This window comes from Pogoniulus pusillus, chromosome Z, assembly GCF_015220805.1.
Source record: "Pogoniulus pusillus isolate bPogPus1 chromosome Z, bPogPus1.pri, whole genome shotgun sequence".
Lineage (NCBI taxonomy): Eukaryota > Metazoa > Chordata > Aves > Piciformes > Lybiidae > Pogoniulus > Pogoniulus pusillus.
The window spans coordinates 47,676,005-47,699,377 of NC_087309.1; the positions used below are offsets into that span (position 1 = coordinate 47,676,005).

Genomic DNA, 23,373 nt, shown 5'->3' on the forward strand with positions numbered 1-23,373 from the left:
CAGTCTCTGCTGTCACTTTCTGACCCTCCAACAATATTACAGTCTCTTGTTGATATTCGGGCCAACTTCTTAGGGTAGTCCCGTTGTTCTCTGCAGATGTGTCTTCCCTTCTTCACTCTAGCCAGCTCAAGGCCTCACCATTATTGTCTAGAAGTCTAGAGGCTAGTCTCTCTTAACTACTGGAAAAGTTTCTAAGAAAAACAATTAGTAAATCTTCTCTGCTTCACTTTTAAATTTCCTTTTGGCAGGACTTGAGAGGGGAAACCTTGCAGGGTGATGGGGATACTGAACTTTTCCTGCATAATAGGTGGCAGATGTTGTTATTCTTTAATCAGTGGTGTTCACAACATTAGATAGGTAAAATTTCTGTCTTCGTGATTAGCTCTTTCTCCAAAAACGCTGGTTCCAGGCAGAAGCTTTTGTACATAGCAATGAAGATGAGGTAGTGCAGTATGTGGAAGAAAAGTTTCTCATTGCTTACATAGAAATTTGGGAATTACCTTCTCAAGAAATTTTAACAAAGGAGAGTTATGAGCCATGCCTGTCTTCACAGGAACCTGTAAAACTTCACTCAGTATGGGCAAGTGTGCCTCACAGTGGAAAGAAACATGAGAGGTTTTCTGTTGCTGGCCACAGTATATGTGAATACTACTACTCTGTCCTAATGGAGGAGTATAAAAACTGCAGGCATGCAATAGGCTGGAAATTGCTGTCCTGCTGGGCCCACTGAGTGTCACAGGTAGAGACTGGATTAAGTACCAGCTTCTGCAGCCATTTCAGTCTTACTTGCATGAAAAAAAAGTGATCAGAGACCGAAATGGGGCTGTTTTCCTTTCTTCTTGTGTGGAACTGGTCTTTTCTCAAATTAAGACATCTTTAGAGAAGTGTTAGATGATTCTTCTGTGTTTAATCAGTGTTAAATTGATGTCATTACAGTGGTGTGTCTGCTGCATGTTGGCACTAAGGCCTTTGGTGGTAACTGCTGTGTGAATACCTTATTGAATGCTTGTCTAAACTCATCCTGAATAAGGTGAAGTTTAATCCTGTGTCTTGCAAAACCATCATAAAAAAATTTGTTTCTCTGCACCCCAGAAATAAATACATTTTAGTTTGTTAGAGGGCGCTATTGCCTTCTTTGCCATATGTATTTCTGGAGGCTTGTCAAAGCCAGGGCTAATGTTGCAATGCTGTATTACATACCGAGCTGGTTATCTTCGGAGCTGCCTCATCCCAAGTGTCATGTGAGGCCTCCTAGCTCTGATCTGCAGCATTCTGCACCATGAGTTTTCTTTCACCCAAGTGATAGTGTAGTCTCTATTTACATCAAGGTTTTTCTTTGTATCCTGTGATTTTTGTCCTCCTCTTGCAGACAACGCTGGATGATTTAACCACAGTGTTAAATAATTTATCTCAGAGAATGCAGTGCTGCCAGCTATAACTGTAGCTAGTGCTTTTCGAAGATATAGTCCCTGCAATGGTAAGATTATGCAGAAATCTTGCTTTTGGTAAAATAAGGAAACAGTCTCAGCACAAAACTTGCATCATTCTTTTAATAACTGTAAGCGTGACAAAGTCCCTTAAATATGACCCTTAGAGAAACAAAAAAAAGCAGATGGAAAATTTAAGTGTAAACCCAAACCTCTTATATTTTTTTTAACCTACAGCAACTGTTTTTTCTATACCTAGCCACCATTGCCTTCAGCAGCGTGGGTTTGGCTTTACAGAATGGTAGTGTAATGTAGTAGTAATTTTAGAAACATTTTTGTGTATTGCAGAGATGTAAGGCGAAAATGATAGTCTAGGCAGAGCTCTGGAGGAAGAGGGGAGATGGCTTCGAGGGCGCTGCTGGAATAAGAAGTGAAAAGGCTGAGGACTAAAGGCTGAGACTAAAATGAGAAATTAAACAAAGGTGGAATGACGGAAAAGAAAAAAACGAGTCAAGAAAACAAACCAGTTGAGCTGGGAGGCAGTTGGGGTAGGTTGAAGAGAGAAGCAAAAGTAGGTTGGGAGGAGGAAGAGGAAGAAATGACTCAAAGTACCTGAGGGATTAGGTCACTGTTTTGAGTGGAAAGAGTACTCAAAGCCTTTCTGTACTGTTCTTTTGCCATCCCATGTTTCGTAGTAACTTTCCTCAAGAGAGATAGCTGCTACTGGAGGCAGGTGTCCCAGCTTTCTGTGACAAACGCCCAGTGCCTGGAATGGCAGGTAGCCAAGGTGAAAAAACTGTAATTAAGTACCTGTGCTGTCAAGTTTCCTGAGATAGGGCATTACTACAACTTCGTGCCTATGTGCGCTATACTTTTAAATAGAACGGCAGCGGGTTTTGCTTGCTGTTTTCAGCACAGTAAAGCGTGCCAGCTAATCGTAGCTGGTGGGCTGGGCGGTAGGCAGCTTAATCGCGGTCTGCTGCCTGAGACTTCAGGGTTTGCACGTCCGTGTTCTCCGTGCGGGGCACGGAGCAGGCTCTTGTCGTGCCTCTGCGTCGGGCCAGGAGCGGCGGCTGCGCGGGCCGGGCCTGTGGTGCTCGCACCTGGCGCCACCGGTGGAAGGGAAGGAAGCGGCAGCTGCCGGCGCGGCTGACTCTCCTGTGACGCCCGCTTCGCCCACCGACGAGCGGGAGTGAGGAAGCCCGCCTGCCCGCTGCTCTACCGGCGGGGGGCGGCGGGGCGGGGAGCCGAGTGACGCCAGGCTCCGCCTGCGGCGCGACCCCTGCGCGGGCGCGAATGGTCGCTGCCGGGGCGGGACGGCGCCGGGCGGGGCGGCGCCCGGCGGAGCAGCCGCACGGGAAAGTTGCTGTCGTCCGAGCTGCTTTTATCTCTTCTCGCTTCCTCTTTGCTTCCTGTCCCCCCGAGTGAGTCTCTCTTGCTCCCGCTCCGCCTCCGCTCTCTGTGTCTTCTGAGAGCAGTCGGGGGGGTTCTGTCTTCTCCTCCTCCTTCTTGTAGGATGGCACTGACTTTCTAAGGGTTCGAAGACAGGGAAATGGCTATGTCGGACCCGAATTTTTGGACGATCCTTTCTAACTTTACGCTGCCTCACCTGAGGAGCGGCTCTCGTCTTCGCCGGACGCAGAGGTAAGGCAGGCTGCGAGGGCGGCGGGCTGGCGGTCTCCCGCCTGCTTCCAGGTGAGCGGCGCTGGCGTGGGCCGCACAACTTCCTGGGCCCGGGCGGGCAGCACCGGCGGTCCCCGAAAGCCCCTGGCAGGGCGTCGGTGCATGAGGCCTCCTGGCAGCTCCTTCTCTGAGCCGCGAGAGCTGCGAGACTCTCCTGGCCAGTTCGATGGGGTTCACCTAGACGGACTGTTGGTTTTAGGTAAAAATCAAAGGCTGTGTATTACTCGGCTTCCTTCTGTAAGATACTTCGTTCTCTCCTGCCTTTCTACCCGCACTCCTCTCCGTTCCCCGCCCTGCCCCCTTTTCCCCCCTCTCCATCTTTTTCTTTCTCTTCTCTTTTTCCCGCTTTAAAGACATTTTCATCTTACTCTCAAAAATTTGACCTTTTATCCGGAGCAGGTATACTTTATATGGTCAACTCGGGGTAGCCTACTTTGTTCAGTGTTCTTAAAGAGACAGGTCTCTGTACTACCTTGTTAGACAGGCTAGCTGAGGTTCGCTAATACAAGGGAAGGCTTGCTTTATTTTTGTTGGGTTTTATCATTGTCAAAAAAGGAGGAACTTTTGGGAAATAATAGACGCTAGGGGAAAGTTAAAGTTTTGTGCCGCCAATGGAGAGAAGACTGGCAAGCTTTGGCATTTTTTGTGTGTGCTGTAGTGTCCTTTTGCAGCAAGATGTGTGCCTCTCGCAAGCAGTAGCTGAAGTTTATAACACTTGTAATTTTGTTCACTAGTATCCTGTATGCCATTTGGAAACATACGAGTTGTGGAGTTAAATTATGGCTTTCTTCTGTTTGTGAAATGATAGTGAGTATTATTAGCTAATGTTTTATCTCTGTAAAACGCGTGTGAAATATTTTTCCTGCTGGCTGAAAAGCTGGTGCGAAGCGAGTAGGATAGGGGTTTAGCAGAGCTTACTGATTCTGAGCCCTAAGTATTTATGTGCTTATAATTTTCAAAAGGAAAAAAATGTTTATCTGTTGAATAGCAGAAAGTTAAAACGAGACAGTCAAGTGGCCTATTTCGTATCACTGCAGAACTGTTCCTTCACTCTATATCTCTTTTTATGTTTCTAACTTAGAGTAGCTGTAAGAGCCAAGTTACACTACAGTTATTATCCTCCATCTAAATTTTTTTATTCTTGCATAGCATCAGTGCAGTGTACAGCAAAGCCTTGTACATTTTTCTGTGGCAAATATGTCTGTATTTAAAGAGGGAAACTTTCTGGGACTTTTTCAAATCATTTTTATTTTTCTCACTTGTGTAGTTTTGCACTGATGTGAAGATAATAAAATATCTTGTATGAAGTGTATGGCTGCATTACATGTCAAGGGAGAGACTTTTAGCAGCCTTCATAGAAGGCATGGAATATGTGTGTGCTACTTTGTACTTATTTATTAAAAAAACATTTGGATACATTACTGTTTTTCAAACATGCTTAATACTATACTGGCTTTGCTGAAGTATTTCAGTTTTTAAAGCATCACTGGCTGCTGCTGTCTCAGCATATCATGTGTGGCATATCAATGAATAGTACAATACCATGCTTGCAATTTTATTTTGTGTGTTACAGGGATATTCAATATTTAATGCTTTCTCTTCAGCAAAATCAGTACGTTAAAGCACTGTGAAACTAAAAATCCAGCAGTACAGTTTCAAGACTACTTATTTGACCTGAGTACCTTCCTTTCTCAAGCTGGTTATTGCATCTCAATGGGGATTTCAGCGTCTGTTACATTGCTGACTCCTGGGAAGAGTGTGAGGCCAGTTCTTCAGCTCCTGCCCTTAAGTGGACCTGCACCTTTGTACTCTTAATGCATCTGCTGATGTGAATAATAGATTGCAGAGTGGTAAAGTTGTCAGAAGAAATGAAAACAATATAGACAGTGCAGACCCTCCTAGTTCTGCTGCAGAAAAGGGCTTGGATTAATTAAATTGCCTGATAGATCTGCAGTTTCTGATATGTGTTTCACCTGGTCTGCTTTCACAGGCACACAGTTACTCAGCCATAGACTAAATTGTTAGCTGAAAAGGCTGCAAGGATAGCTGCTTACTTGCCACAGGATGCATTCCCTTTCTAAAATAAGGCTGCTTATGTTTTGTATAGCTTTCTTGTCATCTTTGAGGATCAAAGAATAGGCAAGAGTAGACTTGAAGAAGCCAACTTCCTGTGATCCGAATCTTCTGACTGTGCTTAAGTGGAAGTCTTCAGTCCACTAATTCAAGAGAGTTTTTTCCTTAATAGTAAAACTGCCTATGAAATTGTTGCCCAAACAATGGGAAACCTCGGTGCTTTATGAAAGCTTTACAAAGGGCTTTCATTGTTTGTTCTGGCTGCATCCATATTTGGCTTTGAAACTCCTTATGCAATGTAAGAGCATGAATTTTTGTTTATTTTATTATTGGGCATTTTTGCCTCTTGAGTGCATTTCCTTTTATATGTTCAGTTACTTTGACCTATACTACCAGGATTCTTGTGCCCTGCTAGGCTCTACCTTCTGTGGGCACTGTCCTCCTCCTTTCTTGATGCTTGGAATAATGAAAATTGTTTGCTAATAGCAAGAATTGCTTCTTTGGAGAGATATACTTGATGTAGGCGTTTATTTATTTTTGCTGAGGTTCTAAGAAATAAAGAATCAAAAGGTAATCTGTTCTCCTTCAGGTTGCAGTGTTGAGCCTGGCAGCTAAATTATAAAATTTAGTTTGTGGTCTTATTTACTGACTGAAATATTTAATTATGTGTATTTTCTTTCCTTTTCTATTTTCCAACTGTAAAATTAGCTGAATTTCAGCTTCTTTTCAGAAGTGATACCTGAACAAGAAACATCCCAGCCTGACTTTCAAGTCTTGGAGTGGGTTTTCAGGACTAACGGGTGGAAAAATTCTCATCAATCATAAATTGGAAACATTTCATATTCAAATTGCTGAGCCTGTAGCATTACACTGTCTGCTTTTACAAAGTGTACAGATTACACTGTGTGCTTTTACAGAAAAGAAACATGTATTCCACCATGTGCTATTTATTTTTTCCTGTTGCTGTAGATGTGTGGACCCTTTGTAATACTAACTGCAGTTTCCTACCTTCAAGGGCAGTTGAGAGTTGGGGAAGATAGCAGAGAGTGAGAGTAGGAGTGGGAGGAAGGAAGCAGTGAGGGGAGAGAGGAGGAGGATTGTCTGTGAGTATGCATATATGTTTATGTAGATTGATAAGTATGGGTAAATGTGTACATACCGTTTTTTCCCATGGAAAGAAATCACTAAATACATTATGCTTCATTCTGAGTCTTTTCTGTGTATCTTTTAAAATACAAAAAAAACCCCAAACCCTTTTTTTTTGTGTGTGTGTACCCACACTTCTCTCCTGCTGCTTTGTAGTAGTTGCACTAAAACAATGTTATTATGATTGTTGTTCTTTTGAGTCAGTGTTGTTTTGTTTTATTGGATTTTGGTTGTGTTTTTGTTTTTTCCCAAAGGCATGGGATTGTGAAGGCTTGCCCAGCTGCTTCTCAGCCAGAGCAGACTCTTGGGTGATTTGTGTTTAAATTTTCTGTTATTTGTGTACAGTCATTGAAGTGATACTGAGTCTTTCCTGATAACAGGATTAAAACATTCCTCAGTCATCAAGTTCATTCATACATTCTAACATTTCGTGACTATTTTTGAAAGTTAAAAAACAACAAAAAAGGTAACTTTTATTGGAAACTCAATGGAAGAGAGTTGTGAGAGTTTGTTAGAGCTTTATTAGTACATATTTTTTTGGAAATACTGAGCAGACTTTTTGATGTCTTTGGTAGTTTGAGAATGCTGTGGTTTTAAAGTTAGAGTGTAAATTCTCAATATCGGTTTTTGTATAGATCTTGGGTAGTTTTCCTTTGTCAACACAGCATTATGTGTAAGTACACTGTAAATGATTGTTCTATTTAATAATAGATGTTTAAAGTTGACCTATTGGTGACATAAGAAAACTAAGCAGACATTTTAACAAAGGCAACTACAGGAATGAAGTATAATTCTGTTCATGCTGGCTGAATCTGCCTGGGCTCCAACTTGAGTTATTTTAATTCTTTTACATAGCAGTAAGAAGGATTTCTTTGTGGTGTATTCTTTTTCCTACTGATGTGTATTTTGGAGGGTGGTGATTTGAAGAGCTTTACCTTGTCCCTATGTGCAACTGTCTTTGTTCACCTTGATTTTTATGTGCAGGAGATGGGGCTGTTACCTGATAGATAGATGTTGAATTGGTTTAGATCAAGAATTGTTATCCTGAAATTTGGAGGAATAGGAAATATCTATGTGCAGGCTACCTGCTTTCAAAACACATCATCATTGAAGGTGTTCTGTTAGAAGTTAATCTGTATGAACAATGATCCCATTGCTTTCTGTGCTACGTAATGAAGTGTTACTGTATCTCGGTAATTTTATTTCCTTTTGTTCACAGCAGGGTCTATGTTAGGAAGCTAGTCTTATAGTCTCACTGTCAAAGTTGTTGGGTTTATTCTTACTGCTTTACTTGGCCTATCTTTTTGTCCAAGCAATTAACATATTTCAACTTCTGCTTAGAATCCAAATGTTGGTAATAACTAGTTTTCTCCAGTGAGCCATCATTGTTTCTTAACCTCAGGCAGACTGGTGAGGATTCATCTAATTGCGTTCCTGATTTTTGCTTAGTTTTCACTCTGAAAAAAAACCCAAACATTTTATAAGAAGTAAATCAAGGTATTTGACCAAATGATTTGACTCTCAAAAGCTTGCAGAAAACTGGGATTAGTGCAAAACAAAAATCATAGAAAATATGGGGTACATGCTGAAAGAAGCTGTATTTTTTTTTTAACCCTTGTGTTTAATGTCTGCTGTTACACAATAGGAGACAGTCTTTGTCTTATTCAGGGATTTAAAAGGACAGTAGTCCAAACATCCCTTAACAAGCTATAGTTGTTTGGACATTATGCAGAGAGCCAGTCCTCCCACTCTGGTGAATTTGACTTATATTTGCTATTGGTGTTCTGCAAAGCCAGTGTAGTTCTTGCTGTATTAGAAGTTGAGTGGTCCTTCTCAAACGTAATTTTTAAGCCCACAGGAGCTTAACTATGAAGTCAAATTTCTGATAACAGTAAGCTTACATTCCTACATGTGTGACTGCACATAATGATGAATAAGTTTTCCTCTGGTAGTTCATTGCCAGAACTGGAAATAATGGGCAGATAAAAGCGAATTTCAGGGTATGTTCGCTGTGAATCTGTTGTATGTTGTATGTGGCTTACTAAGAGGTAATGACTTAGTAATTGTAAGACATAAGAAGCTTCAGTATTTTGTGTTGGAACGTGAAAATACTATTGACTGATGTAGGTTGAATATTTCTTTAATGAAGCTTTTTAAATGTATCACACTAACAACAATGTAAAACTTCAACTTTGTGTGCAGTTCTTCTGTGTATATTGCTGTATTATCTGTAGGTTGTAGTCCTGGGTCAGGATGGCATATTGCATGTCACTAGAAAAATCAGTAGTAGGAGGTGGCTTTGTTGGAAGGAACACTGTGATGACACCAGGACAGATGCATGTGGGCTGTGCTGTATTTCCCAAACTGAGAAGAAACTAGAAGTTTCACTTATCTTTGTTTTGGCTGTATTCAACACATGTGTCTTCTTCAGTGATGGCTCCTCAATTTTCTCTTGGGAACATTTCACAGGATTGTTGCCTCTGAACCTTTACAAATTCCCTAGCTGCAGTAATTGTAAAATTTTAAAGCTACTGCAAAGTACGTAGAATTAATACATGAAATTGTTTCTGTGTGTAATATGGAGATGTCATGCACTGGACACAAGGTTTCATATGATGTAGGAAGTGTACTGCATAAGACTGTACATGGTTGCTTTTATTTTTCATGTGACTTCAATGTACACTGGTGGAGGCATTTAAAGAGAGTACTCATTCAATATACTTGTCATTTTTCTATCAATTTCTGAGACCACATACTTCTTAGCATAAATGTTTCTGTCTTTGTTTAATAACAGTACATAGTCTATATACTGTTGATAAACATTATTATTTGTTAGATCTCATTCAGTAAACTCTTCCACCTGCATGAAACTTGGACAGAAAATGGAAGCAACACTTCCAGTCCAGCCTTAAATTTCATGATAGGTCAGTTCTGTTGTTTAAAATGCTTAGGCCAAACTGAATAGTAGTGAACTAGAAAACTCCTTTTGGCATAGCTCCCAGCAGATATATCTCAGAAGTACTGTAAAGCGGAACAATTCCCACATTGATCTACCAGATAGAGAGACTCTGGAACTACAAACTGTGCACTGCTGATATTCTTGACACTGACAGAGAAGTACAAAAATAATGGGGTCATGCCAGAATAAATACATTAGCTTTTTTTGCCCTTTCTTTTGGTTAGCAGTAGTCTTCCCTAAATAATTGTTTAGGAGTAAGGAAAACCGTCATGCTCTATTGTTCTTGAAAGATTATAATTACTGTTGCAAGTAGAATCTGTTCTTCCCATGAAATACTGGCATGTTCAGTTGGTGATTAGAAAGTAAAAACCACAACAGTTTCCTTATCCTACACATTCTTCTTTTCTACATATGCAGTAATTATGTAGATGTTCTGGCATGTAATATCCTGCTTTTGATATCTATCATTTGGCTTTAACCTATGTTTAAAGACATGCATGAAAGAAAAATTGTTAAAAAGCTACTCACTAGTGGGTTTTTTTTTTTCCATCATAAAAATGTTGCACTGCTTACTGGCAAGAAAATGAATAGTCATACATGATCAAAAGTGTCTGTCTTTCCTTACTAGACTGGTTTAAAGCTTAGTTACAAGCATCCAAATAAATTATGGGGAAATCAAGGATACATATGGGTGGGTGTTTATTACAGACCACCTGATTAGGATGCAAGGAAGTTGATGAGACCTTTTTTTTTAACTACCCAGATACTTGCTGGAAGGCCTCCTCAGCCAGACAGACAGTCACAGTCCAGGAGGTTCCTCCAGTGCACTGGTGATAACTTCTTGATGCAAATGTTGAATGAGCCAACTAGGAGAGGACCTGATACTCAGAATCTGGTTGAAGTGTTGAGGGATGAGGGCAGCCTTGGCTGTAGTAACCACCAGATGGTGAAGTTTGGGGTCTTGTGTGATAGGAACAGAACAACAAGCAGGATTAAAACTTTGGACTTCAGCATGGCCAGTTGCTAGGTGAAATCTTATGGGACAGAGTACTAGAAGGCAAAGGGGCCCATGATAGTTGGTTAATATTCAAGGACCACTTCTTCCAGGCTCAAGGTCAGGACATTCCAACAAGTAGGGAATTGAGAAAAGGAGCCAGGAGATCCCCATGGTTGAGTAAGGAACTGCTGAGCAAATTCAAGTGGAAGAAGAGAGTTTACAGATCATGGAAGGAAGGGCTGGCCACCTCGGAAGAGTATAAGGCTGTTGTCAGAGGATGGGATTCAACCTTGCAAGGGAGGTCAAGGACAACAGAAAGAACTTCTTCAAATACATTGCCGCAGAAGCTAATGCTAAAGGCAGTATACACCCACTTCAGAACGAAGTGGGTACTTTGGTGACAGGATAGAAAGAAAGTGGAGTTATTAAATGCCTTCTTAGTCTCCATCTATACTGCTGGAGACTCTCCTCAGGAGCTCCAGATCCAAGAGGTGCCAGAGGAAGACGTGACAAAGGAAAAGTTTTCCTTGCTTGATAAGGACTAGGTTAGGGAGCAATTAAGTAATCTGGACATGCATAAATCCACGAGTCCTGATGATATGCTGACAATGGTCCACATGACAAAGGAAAAGTTTTCCTTGCTTGATAAGGACTAGGTTAGTGAGCAATTAAGTAATCAGGACATGCATAAATCCACGAGTCCCTGATGATATGCTGACAATGGTCCACCTTGGAGCCTTTGCAGAGAGGACACCCTCCTCCCTCCTCCCCACACTCTTGAAATTTACCAGGCTAGCTCAAACAGCTTGGAAGTAAGATAAAACTGTATTTACAGCAAAGCAAAGTTTACAAGCGTATATACACAATATATTTACAATTATATACAAAGTAGAAATAATACAGAAAGTGAAATTCCCTCCTGGATGAAGAAACTTCACAGAAGAGCCTCAAAGTCTCTCCCTCTCCCCTGCCTCCCTCTCCCCCGACCTCTCTCCCACCCTCTCTCTCCCTCCCTCTCCCTCTCTCCCCCTCCCAAAACCAAAACAATCAGGAAAGCTTACTTGTTAAGTGGTTAGTCAAAGTTAGTGGAAGATACTGGAGTGGAGCAAAGGTGATGTGAAAAGGAATAGTGTCCTGAGCAAAGAGGGACAAATTGTTTACGTTTGGGCTTTTTATCTCTTTCAGCACACCAATGAATGATACAGACTTCATTATTATTTTCTTTTTACAACCAATAATTTAATTCCTCTCATTCCATTTAGCTTCATACCAGCACACATGTATTTGTGGGTGCTGAGGGGGCTGGCAGAGCTGATTGCCAGACCACTCCTCACCATCTTTGGTAAGTCATAGTGGACAGGAGAGGTGCCTGGGGACTGGAGGAGGCCAAACATCACTCCAGTCTTCAAAAAAAGTAAGAAAGAGAACCTAGGTAACTATAGATCAGATAGCATCACTTCTGTCCCTGAAAAGGTAATGGAGTAACCTATCCTCTGCCAGCCCCCTTGGATGATTAGACAGTGAGGTGGATGTGAACTGGTTGAAGGGAAGAAGGAGAATTGTGGTCAATGGGGTGGAGTCTAGTTGGAGGCCTGGATCTAGTGGAGTCCCTCTGGGGTCAGTACGAGGACCAATTCTGTTCAGTGTATTCATCAATGACCTGGATGAGGGCACAGAGAGCACTCTCAGCAAGTTTGCTGATGACGCAAAAATGGGTGGAGTGGCTGACACACCTGAGGGTTGTGCTGCCATTCAGTGAGACTTAAGACAGGCTGGAGGGTTGGGCAGGGAGAAATTGAATGAAGTTCAACAAGGGCAAGTGTGGAGTCTAGTACCTGAAAAAGAACAACTCCATGGATCAGTGTAGGTTGGGGACTGACCTGCTGGGCAGCAAAGGGGAAAAGTACCTGGGGGTCCTAGTTAATGAGAGGTTAAGCGTGAGTCAGCAATGTGCTCTCGTGGCCAAGAAGGACAGTGCCATTCTGGGGTGTGTTCGAAGGGTTGTGGTTAGTAAGTCAAGAGAGGTTCTTGTCCCAGTCTAATCTGCTCTGATGTGGCTGCATCTGCAATATTTATCCAGTTTTGGGCCCCTCAGTTCAAGAAGGACCTAGGGAACTGCTTGAAAGAGTCTATCGCTTAGCCACAAAGATGATGAAGGGGGTGGAACATCTTCCTTGTGAGGAGAGACTGAGGGGTCTGGGGCTCTTTAGCTTGGAGAGAAGGAGACCGAGGGATGACCTCATTCATGTTTATAAATATGTAAAGGTGGGTGTCAGGAGGATGGAGCCAGGGTCTTCTCACTGATGCCAAATAATAGGACAAGGGGCAATGAGTGGAAGTTGAGGCATAGGAACTTGCATGTAAATATGATGAAAAATTTCTGAACTGTGAGGGTGACAGAGCACTGGAACAGGCTGCTCAGGGTGGGTTGTGGAGTCTCCCTCTCTGAGATACTGAAGACCCACCTGGATGCCTTTCTAAGTGATCTGTTCTAGGTGATCCTGCTCTGGCAGGCAGCTTGGACTAGATGATCTTTCCAGGTCTCTTCCCAGCCCATAATGTTCTATGATACATATATTCAGTTTTATATGTATATGAAAAGGTTTTGAAAATGTATTCATGGAGGATACACAGAGGTAGTCCCATGTAAAGTGTATTATTTAGTGAACAAAAATACCACTTCTAATGCTGCTTAATTTGGTTAAACAAATATTAGAGTGAAATGTTAAGCATATAATTGATTTATGTTTAATAAAACTCAGTCCTCTTGGTGCTTGATGATAGTATTGTGTTGCAGAGTTTAAAACCCCATGATTTCTGTCAGGGCAGTGAGGTGATTATAAGAACAGGTTTGGTTTTTTGTGTGTCACTAAGGGGATATATCACTTTGAACATGGTTTTATATCTGAAAAAAGTCCCTTTTTTTGGTGATTTGCGTGAATGTAAACTCACGTGTTGTAGTCTTAGAGGACATGTTATCAGTATTTATTTTTGTTTATTTTCAGGTGTAATAGTATATATGCATACTCTTGGACAACTGGTAAACAAACACACATAGGAATTGCACAGATGTTTCTATACATAAATACACACTAGCTGTAAATTAACAACTTGTTGAGAAGCCAAATAAGAAAAATAAGGTGTTCTGGTTGTTGAACTGAGGTGTATCTAGGCATGAATAGGATGTTGTGAAATGCCATGATGTCTGCCTCTCCTTCAGAACAGGAAAAATGATCTCCAGTGATTTTTAGAAATTATTTCTTTCAGGGGGTCAGTTTTGTCAGGATCTCAGCTTAAGAAGCTCATAAATTAAAAGATAATTGTTATTTGTGACTGTTATAAGTAACACTCAGAATGTTTCAGAACTGAACAGTAGTGGAGGATGGACCTTTATTTTCTCCATCTGTTTTTCTGCATACATTTGGGAACACTGGATAGTCAGTCTTCACTCTCTGGGCTGATGGGCCTCCAGCCTGTATGAGATTTGGCACTGGCTTCCGAACAGAATCCCTCTTCTCAGAAGAGATAGATTTGCATGAGAAACCACTTGCAGTGCTTTTGAGAGAGAAATGTATATAGTAGTTACTTGTTTTATTAGAACTGTTCATCAGAGATTAATTTCTATAAAAATCCTTTACTTTGTTTTTGAAATGTATTTAAATATGATGTTTTTATGCATCAGTTTTAAATCCTGAAGTTGTTAAAGGAAAGATGGATACAGTAGTTTGAACTACTTTGCTGAGTTTCCTTTGATAAATCTGAGCGTAATGATTCAGACTCTGACTCTGATTTAAATTCTTAAAATTCTCTTGAGCAACTGGTATTATCACTTCTTGGATGAACTACTGGAATTTTCTGGAAAAAATATTAAAAAATACAGACATTTCAAAAGTAGAAAAAAAAAAAAGAACAATCCTAAATCCTAGTAGCATATTTTGCAAGTATCTACTTGAACCGTGAAATCTCCTCTCCTCGCACCCAAATCGAACTCTAATGGCACACGAGAACTTGTTGGTGTGCCCTATGGACTCGCAGAGATCTGTGTAACTAAAGGGCAGGACCCTTTTCCAGTCAAGAGGTGGTGCCCTTCTGGATAAATGTTCCAGAAACTCCATTGTAGAGGCTGCAAGAAGCACCTCTTGCACTTCATATAGCTAAACAAAAATGAGAGGAGGTGACCCTAAAGGGAGTTTGGAGAGTGAATGGAAGAGGAGATGAAAACTTTGCAGGAGGATTGTAGAAAATGTGGTGCTGCGATTCAATGAGCATAATTTTTAACAGATGCCATGTAGTTAAAAGACATAGAGTTTAGTATCAATGGACCTAGAAATCTATAGCAAAATTCTGCCTTTGGTTATGGATATTTCTTGTTGATTACAGTTCATGTCAATTAAGAGAAGGCAAAAGTCTTTATCAGGATTTTTAATTGATAAATATATCTTCAGAGATTTTACATAGCTCAAACAAAAAAAATGTAATAATCCAATCCTTGATGAAATGGAAGTTAGATACTGATGATAAGAATAAATCAGACTTAAATTTCTACCAATAGATGCCATGGTGCTTACTAGGATTTGTTGTTAGGACAGTTTTCGTAATGTAAATCAACATGATCCCCTTTATTGAAACTAGAAGGAGAATCCTTGAGTGTTTACTCATTTATGTGACAGTGGTGTCCAGTGAGAAGTTGTAGTTAATATACTTTATAATAATACTATTAAGTCCCTCAGAGTTAACTAATGAAAAGTAGATCATGTAAATTTGTTTTACAAATTTGTTTTTTCAGTGAGTCCAGGCCTGTCAAACTTTTTTTAAGCATGAGTGTATCAAGGGGATTTCTGTAAGTGCTGTAATAGTAGAAGCAAAGGCAGTCAGACAAGTTTGATATACTCTGTCTTGTTTATGAACACCCTATGCAAAGGAATGATTATGTCAGTTCACTGTACCATCAGGTCTTACCAGAACATCTTTCTTTTGCTTCCTCCATGTAATGAACAAAGAAAATATGAAATACTTTTTTTTTTTTTTTTTTCATTTTCTTACTTGGGGCTTGGTGATTTGGCTTCTTCCCTGACCCTTCTGCTGTGTTTTGATGATTGAACTGTTGTGTTTGGAGGCATCTGCTCCCCATCTGTGGCTTATGATGAATGAGAGTACATGAGTTCTGTTGGGAAATATACCTTATATCAAGATCTTTTCCTTCCTACTTGATTGTGTTTCACATGTGCTGTTTTGTCTTGCCAAATAAAATAGCATCTTTTGCAAGGGTTTGGTTTCTGTTGGTTGAAATAAATTTCAAAACCAAACAATGAAGCTTCTTTCTGTGTTATTTCAAGTCTGTAAATTAAGTTTCTTCATATTTTTAATTGGATGGCTTCCTCAAGTCTTGTAACAGGAAAATGTGTGTGTGCTTTCCCCGTTTTTCTGTGAAAGGTGTGTTTCAAACGTATTATAAAACTTAGAAATGTGTATGAACTTACTAGGTTATTTTATTAAATATGCACATTGTTTGTATAGGTCAGACTTAAGCATTCAGCGTTATCTATAAATTAATACTTTAACCATCATGCATTTCCTTTCAATTCATAAACTGTAAGGCAAGAAGGAGCCAATGGCATCATCTACTCTGGCAGTCTACAGGAAACAAGACAGAGTAATAGTGGTAGAGATTCAGTAATTTGGATTGCCCAGTCTAGGTAATGGGTGTGTACAATCATTGGCAAATTTGAGAAAATATGAGTTTACCTCTACTGAGGCTAGCTTCTTCTGATTCTTGTAGTTCCTTAAGTCAGTTGTGTTTTACCACTTACTGATGTTTTGTTGATGGTGTTGTCTCTTTAGTACTAACCTTACTAAAGGCTGCAGAGACACTGAGTCAGTCTTTTTATAAATGTTAAAAAAACACTCTGTACATTCTTCAGGGCTGGCTGCCTACATCCAGATCAGGGGTCAACAGATGGATATTAATAGAAGGAAGTAATCTGAAGAGAGGTGCAAAGGACTATCTGCATTTTCTACATCACTCAGTGTGGAAGAATTAATTTTCCTTCAAGCTGTACTGAAGGAGCAATAATGTGTTTTTTGAAAGGCACCTGTGCCAGGAGGCTGTTCCATGGGCTGACAGCATGCTGTGGGTTTTGTCCATGTTGGGAGTGCTTGTCTCAGAGCCCTTTATGAATGATTGACCTGTGTAAGGATATGCATGTGGCGAGTCCTGTGATGCCTTTCTCTTGCATGTGCTGTGCTGTTTGAAGAGGTGGGAATGTGTGGGAGTTGTGTGAAGAACGTGTCCTGATGAGGTGCTGTTTGAAGACTGTAGTACAGTGAGAGACGAAAGTGGTGTTTTTGTTGATATAGACTTCTAATACTCTTAAGATCCTTAGAGCTGCTTCCAGATTTCATCCTCTAGGTAAATAGCTGGATCACTCAGAAATGCAGTACAGGAATGAGGGGAAAACCCCATGCAGTAGAGCCAATCAGAAGTCCAGGAACTGGAATATTGTATGTGGCAAGAACACACAGTGCATACTAGAAATCCATCACCCTAATAGAATGAGATATTAGTGAAAACAGTTTTGGTATATGAGTGGTGTATGCATGGAGAATGCTGAATATATGCCATGTTTTAGATGATTGGGAACATTACTCGTTTTACATAAAAATGTTGCTATTCTAATACAAACCAGCGTATTGAACATGCATGTAAGGGATGATGCAAAGTTTACTAGAGTCAGTGTAATTACCCTTTTTTGATGGAAAAGCTCATACGAGAAAAAAAAAAATTAAAATTACAGACATTGCTGAGGCCAGAGGAGGGATTATAATTTGAGAATTGTTTCAGTGTTTTTTAAGCAGTGACCTCTTTGAAGGCACAGCAGCAATGTATGTAATGCCACTCAATCTAAGGAGGATGAAAACAGTTCTGTACAATGATAGAATGGCTTGAGTTAGAGGGGACCTTAAAAATCAGCTAGTTCAAATCACCCTGCTGTGGGAACAGACACCTCCTTCTGGATTAGGTCATTGAAACCTCACCCAGCCTGGTTTTAACACTTCCAGAGGTGATGTTTCTGCAAGCTTTCTGGGCAACCTATTCCAGTGTCTCACCTCTCTCATAGTAGAGAACTTCTTTCTAATGTCTAAACTAAATAAATCCTGTTCTGGTTTCAACCGCTGCTGCTTGCCCTTTCACCACATGCCCTTATAAGTAGTCTCCTGCTTTCCACTAGGCTCCCTTCAGGTACTGGAAGGCTGCTATAAAGTCTTCCTGGATCCTTCCCTTCTTCAGACTGAACAGACCTAAATCCCTCAGCCTGTCCTCGTAGAAGAGGTACTCCAGCCCTCCTCTGGACCATCTCCAACAGTTCCGTGTCCTTCTTATGTGAGTGGCTTCAGAGATTAGATGTAGGACTCCAAGTAGAGTCTTACAAGAGCAAATGGGCACAGTCTCCTCCATGGACCTGCTGACTATGCACCTTTACAGCCCAGGATGTGGCTGGCTTTTTGGGCTGCCAGTTCATGTCAAGCACCTCACCAACCAACAAATCCAAATCCTTTCAGTTTTTGTACACATTAACAGGTATTTCAGCTGAATTATTTATGCTGCCAAAAATAATATTTTTCTCTGTGAACTTTTTATTTCTACAAAGCCACTTTTGTGATAGCGAGATTCTGTAAACATAAAACTCTTAAACCATGAGTGGATGACATCAATATACAATAACCATGCTGAGGACAAAGACAGAAAATAATATCAGGACAACAGTTCAAGATGAGTGAAGGCAAATCAGTAGTAGACTTCAAATACAGTAGAAATCTGAGTAATTAAATAGCAAGTTTTTATGATTTGGAAGTAATGTGGTGCTTTGTATTCTTAGAATAAGAAATGTACAGTATTGGATTGATTGTTTTAAAGATACTTGGGTTTTAATTGTCACTATTTTATGAGAGCAAGTCCCATTAATCTACTGACTTCTGCATTTATTAGTCAATGGATTGTTCTAACTCCTGTGAAAACTGAGTTGCCTCATAACAATTGTAGAGAGCAAGAGAAACTGTTGGAGGGTAGATTTGCTCTTCGCTCTTGTGACTTGGCTGTAGTTACAAGGAGAGTGAAGTAGATTCTGGACTGATCTTACATGTGTTTTTGTAAGCCCTCTGACAGTTGTTCACAAGGCATAAGACGTTTTTCAGGCAAAAGCAAAGGCTGCAGAAATGATATGTGTGTTGGTTTTGGTTTTGTATTTTAAATTTTGTTTCTCTCTACACTTCTTCAGTCATACTTCTGCTATGATGCAGATAGAAACCTTAAATTAGCTAATGGGTTAGTGGGCTGAATGAGTAGTGAGGTGATTGTTCTTCCTGATGGCCAAATATTGTAGCACACCCTTTTCCGTCACCTTGATTCATCCACACCCTATTTTAACCTGTCAGAGATGTTTGTCTCATCTATGTGTAGTGCCTGTGTTTTTGGACTCCAAGCTTTTTCCAGCAGAGGTTGTCATTTGCTATGTTCGTATCATGTCGTGAACAATGAGAACTCACAGAACTATTGGATATATAAGGAGTAATACTGCTTATCAAGTAGGGGTTGTGTTTTTTTTTTCTTCCCTTGAGAGTAGAAAATGCAGAGTTTTCTCATTTATGACAGGTTTTCCATATAATGGTTTTGCTCTTCAGAAGCCTTGGAACAAAGCTGACCCACCTAGCTTTCCACTTTCTGCGAACCGACTTCATTGCAGCCTGAAGGAGGAAGGCTGCAATCTGACAGTTTTGAATAACAACAACGAATTTCAGTCATTACTTAGCTTTATACAAACACTAGACTAAGAAAATCTAAACTAAATGACCATTTATTCTAAGAACTTTTTCAAGAAAAAAAAGCACCATTGTACCTATACATAATGCCACAGTTGTTGGGGTTTTGTCTGAGAGGAATATGACATAACTGTAGGGACATACATGGTAGTATTTACAACTTTCTGTTTTCATAGAGTCTTCTAGAAGAAAAAAGATATGTAGAAAACTAGAACTGCTGATTATTTTTTTTCTACATATTTCTTGCATTTTAATATTGGAATGGAAAATGTGTGGCAGTGTTTATGTATTTAGTGAGTTAAAGTGGCTACCAAGATTTTCAAGCAAGTGCCTTATATATAATGTATGATTAGTTCAAGTTGGTTTGATTTGTTTGAAGCAAACTGGAAAGCACTGTATTGCAATGCTCTAAGACAGTATTTCTGTTGAAGACTTAATGAATCCCCCCCCCCACCCCCCCTTCCCTTTTTCCCATAACATGGAATTTATGAAATGGCAATATTGAACTATACTGAGTGGATTCTTTTGTTTAGGGGGTTTTTGGGTGATTTTTGGGGTTTTTTTGGGTGGGTTTTTTGATGGCTTTTTGTTGTTGTTTGTTTTTGGTTTTGGGGGGGTTGTTTTTGTTTTGTTTGGTTTGTTTTTTCCTGGATTTGCCTGTATTGTGAGGGCATGATTTACTTGCTTGAGTATAAAAATCTGACTTCTGATCTGCACTGTGGCTGCACGCAACCTGTTTCCTTCAATAAAATCAGTGAACTTCTAAGCTTCTCTTTGCATACTGAGTGGTGATAACTTCCTGAAGAGGTTATCAGTGTAATGTACCTATGTTTTATACTTTGCCTGTGTTTTGATAAGGTTTATATTTAACTGGATATCTGTGTTTTGTTAAGGTTAATCGCAAAACATCCTTATTGCACGTTATTGTTGTCAGTTCTCATAAATGATAGGATAGTGTGTACCTACTATGTAACAGATTTGGTTTTGTTCATTTGCTCAAGTTTCAGTAGCTGTATTCCATCTTAAGACATAGTGATTTATAGCGTAAGCAGTGAAAAGCTTAAGGTAACCAGGAGTTTGCTTAGCACAAGTATACTGTCAGAATCATTAAACTTTAATTAGCTTGGTGACATCTTGAAGAGCAGCCCAGGACTCAAGAAAACACGTTCAGATGATCTCAGTTTCTGACTGCTCAGTAGGGTTTTTTTCACGAGTGACTGCTTGACTTCCCTTACATTTTACCAGTAGCTGTGATCTCTAATGATCTCATGTGGTTGGAAGCCCAGATTCATCTGCAAAAGAGCACTGTGCCCTGCAGCACCATACTGGGATGTGTTCTCAGCTCTGACTCAGAGATCATGATCATTTCCTGCAGCAGCTAGTTAGCCTAATGCTCTATACAGCCTGAGATGTTACGAAATCGCAGACCGAGGTGATATGTCTACAGGCATTGGGACTGTTAAAGTTAGATTCGTGAAGGATATGATGTGTATCTTTGTATCATGTTGCAGCATGATTCTTGTCTCCATCACCAATGAATAATGTGTTTCTGCTTTTCTAGTAATGAAGCTCACTGGGAGAGATTAGTGAAAAGGAAGATCAGAATTTGTTCTGTGGAGAGACTGACTATCTATTTTAAAGATATGGCTAATATACTAATAGTCATAATTTAAAAGCAGAATATTATTATCTGGAATTATTACTGTAGCTTGGCTTTGGAGCTCTGGGTGGGTGGTGTTTCAATAGCTGTCTACTGAGCTATATTACTAAACCTATGGGTATCAGTAATGTTTCAGTCCACCTTCAGTCTTAGAGTAAATTTGAGAAGTCTGTCAGATTTTTGCAAAATGATGCTATGCTTCTCATATGTTAATGTGAAGCTGTTGTTATGTTTGAGTTTATTTACTGGGGAAAGAAAAGCGAATACAGAAAGTTTGAGAGCAAAGTATGCACTTTCTCTGAAGAATATGAAGAAATTATCAGTGATTGAAGTCTCCACAATCATGTGGAATCTTTCTAATAGAAGGAAGAGATGATGAAATGACACTGCTGCTTCACAGAACTACAGAAGGAAATATGAATTGCTGAATGCCAGTTTACCAGTTAGTGTCTAAGGGTCACTTCCAAAAATTTGTCATTACTTTTCTGTATTGGCTAAATATCTGCTGGTCACAATAAGGCAAGACCTTTCACATCCGCATAAAAAAAGGTCGGAGCTCAGTAATGAATTTAAGATAGGTTGATAATCAGTCACTTTTTCATTGGCTGTACACCCATGTATACACCAAACTACTTGTCCAGCCTTTCTAAACTCTGTGCTGCCAATTACACAAACAAATTTCCCTGAGGTTTGGAAAGACTGGAAAATCACTCCAATTTAATGTTTACTTGAGCATTTGTAGAAGGCAGATTAGTAAATATGTGATTGTGCAAACACCGATTTATGCATGTGCTTTATCATTTTATTTTATCTATTTGAAAGTAAAATCTATTTATAGGGATAGTGATATTTTTTATTGTTATGATTCGAAGAAAGGATAATCTCATTGAACGTCTCTTATATGCCAGACATTTGGGGCAGGAGTGCTTGTTGACATTGTCTTTCAGATGTATGCCTGCATTTGGCTTTCAGGCTGTTTGTGGTAATTCATAATGATTATTTGAAAAGCTCAGCTAAACCTTACATTAATAGGAAGTTTAACCTTTGCTTAAACCATTGAATTGATGAGAGATTTCAGGTCTCTGTTTTGCAAAATCCAGGAAATGAAGGATTAATGAGCAAACTCCCATCATATTCTTCCTTACTAGGAAGGTTAGAAGATCACAGAATGCTATATGCCGTAGTTCCATTTGAACATGCAGGTGCATTACATCCAATAGATAGTATGTGGAAGTTTTTCCAAAGCAACTTTTCAGTGAAACAGTGTAGTCATATATTAAAACTATAGAATTTTTAACTGTAGATTCAACTCTTGGTTGATGACTGCTAATCTGCAAGACAGTTTTCTGAGATCACTTCACCAGTTTTTAATCTCGGAATGATGATGGCATAACTGTACAGCTTGCAGAAATGTGTGAACAGTGTTGGTTTAGCTTGTGCATGCAAGAATTAATTGCTATCATAGTAGTATGTCTGAGAGAGTTTGAGGAACGTAATGCAATATGGTGGTACTTCAAGACAGTTGAAGAAAGGGATAGATCTGCTTATTTTATATTCCCATTGTAGTGTTTAAAGACAGTTCAAGTTTTTCTTAGGTCTAATTTTCAAGTTGTAGGAACTGGTTTGATTCTTAACAGTTGTGGTTTCTGGAAGGAAAACATTTAAGGTTTTTTTTTCCTAGTTTTTCTTAAAAGTACTTTGCCTATGTGTGCAGTAGCAGCTTTTGTCGAAGTAACCAATCATAGACAGTAAAGACATAAAATACCTTTTTGTAAGAGAGTTCCAACTTTTCTTTTTGATAACTTTTGGCACAAATATCCTTTCATACTTACGATTTCCACCATCAAGTCTCTTCTGTCCTAGACATTGCTGCTCCAAGGTGGCATTTTAACTGAAGGTAAAAATCCTGTTATTGCAGATTTAGGAAGTCTTAAGATTTATTTTTTCTAGTTATGTAATACTAGAATTCTTGCAGGGATCAGTGTCTAAAGAAGAAAGACTCTGTGCTGAATCGCACTGTTCACCTTTGGGTGCATCCAAGCTGAGGTTCTTTTGTGTTTGGAATTCATTACTACTCTATAGTTCTTAATTGACTTTAATGTGAAGATGTTCTTGGATAGAAGTTAATTTTCATCCATGTGCTAGTTTGAGGCTAGCTGAAATGTTTTGGTGAGAAGAATTAGATTATAGGCTGTGAAGAGGAAACAATGGTGATGTCTACTTCACCGATAGGCTTGCTGAGATGTATAAAAACCAGAACATAAATACAGATAACACAGTGGGTCTCTGTTGCAGCTGTTGCCTGTACTTTTCTCCCTGGCCTGCTTTCTGTGTAACTAATCCTTCTGCTTTCTAACTCCCCTGGCCGATTTTCCAAACTCATCTTGCACATAAGGCAAGATCTGGGATAAGGTAGAGGGGAGGAAAGGAGGTGGAAGGGTGGTTGGGAGACCTTCCTGGGGACTGTGGTTTCTGAGAGGACTGTTGTGTTTCTGTATTAGTTTTTAACTTTTATATGGCTGTATGTATTGTAGTATCTGCTTGTATATTGTGCTAAGCTGTAAATATAAAGCTTCATTCCTTAATTTCCAGCCAGCTGAGTCTAGTCTGA

General features: G+C 39.8%; 1 protein-coding gene across 11 annotated transcripts in view; it reads left to right on the forward strand.

Annotated features, from left to right (window-relative positions):
• Positions 1 to 23,373, forward strand: part of MAST4 (microtubule associated serine/threonine kinase family member 4) — a 354,406-nt gene that overhangs the window by 233,187 nt on the left and 97,846 nt on the right. For 3 of the 11 annotated variants that reach the window (XM_064140719.1, XM_064140722.1, XM_064140724.1), the window contains exon 1: positions 2,915 to 3,071. The exons of the other annotated variants lie outside the window; for them this stretch is intronic. In XM_064140719.1, coding sequence (XP_063996789.1) covers positions 2,980 to 3,071 — 92 coding nt within the window. In that variant the 5' untranslated portion in view covers positions 2,915 to 2,979. Of the gene's footprint in view, positions 1 to 2,914; positions 3,072 to 23,373 lie in introns of those variants that run through there. 11 annotated transcript variants of the gene reach the window in all.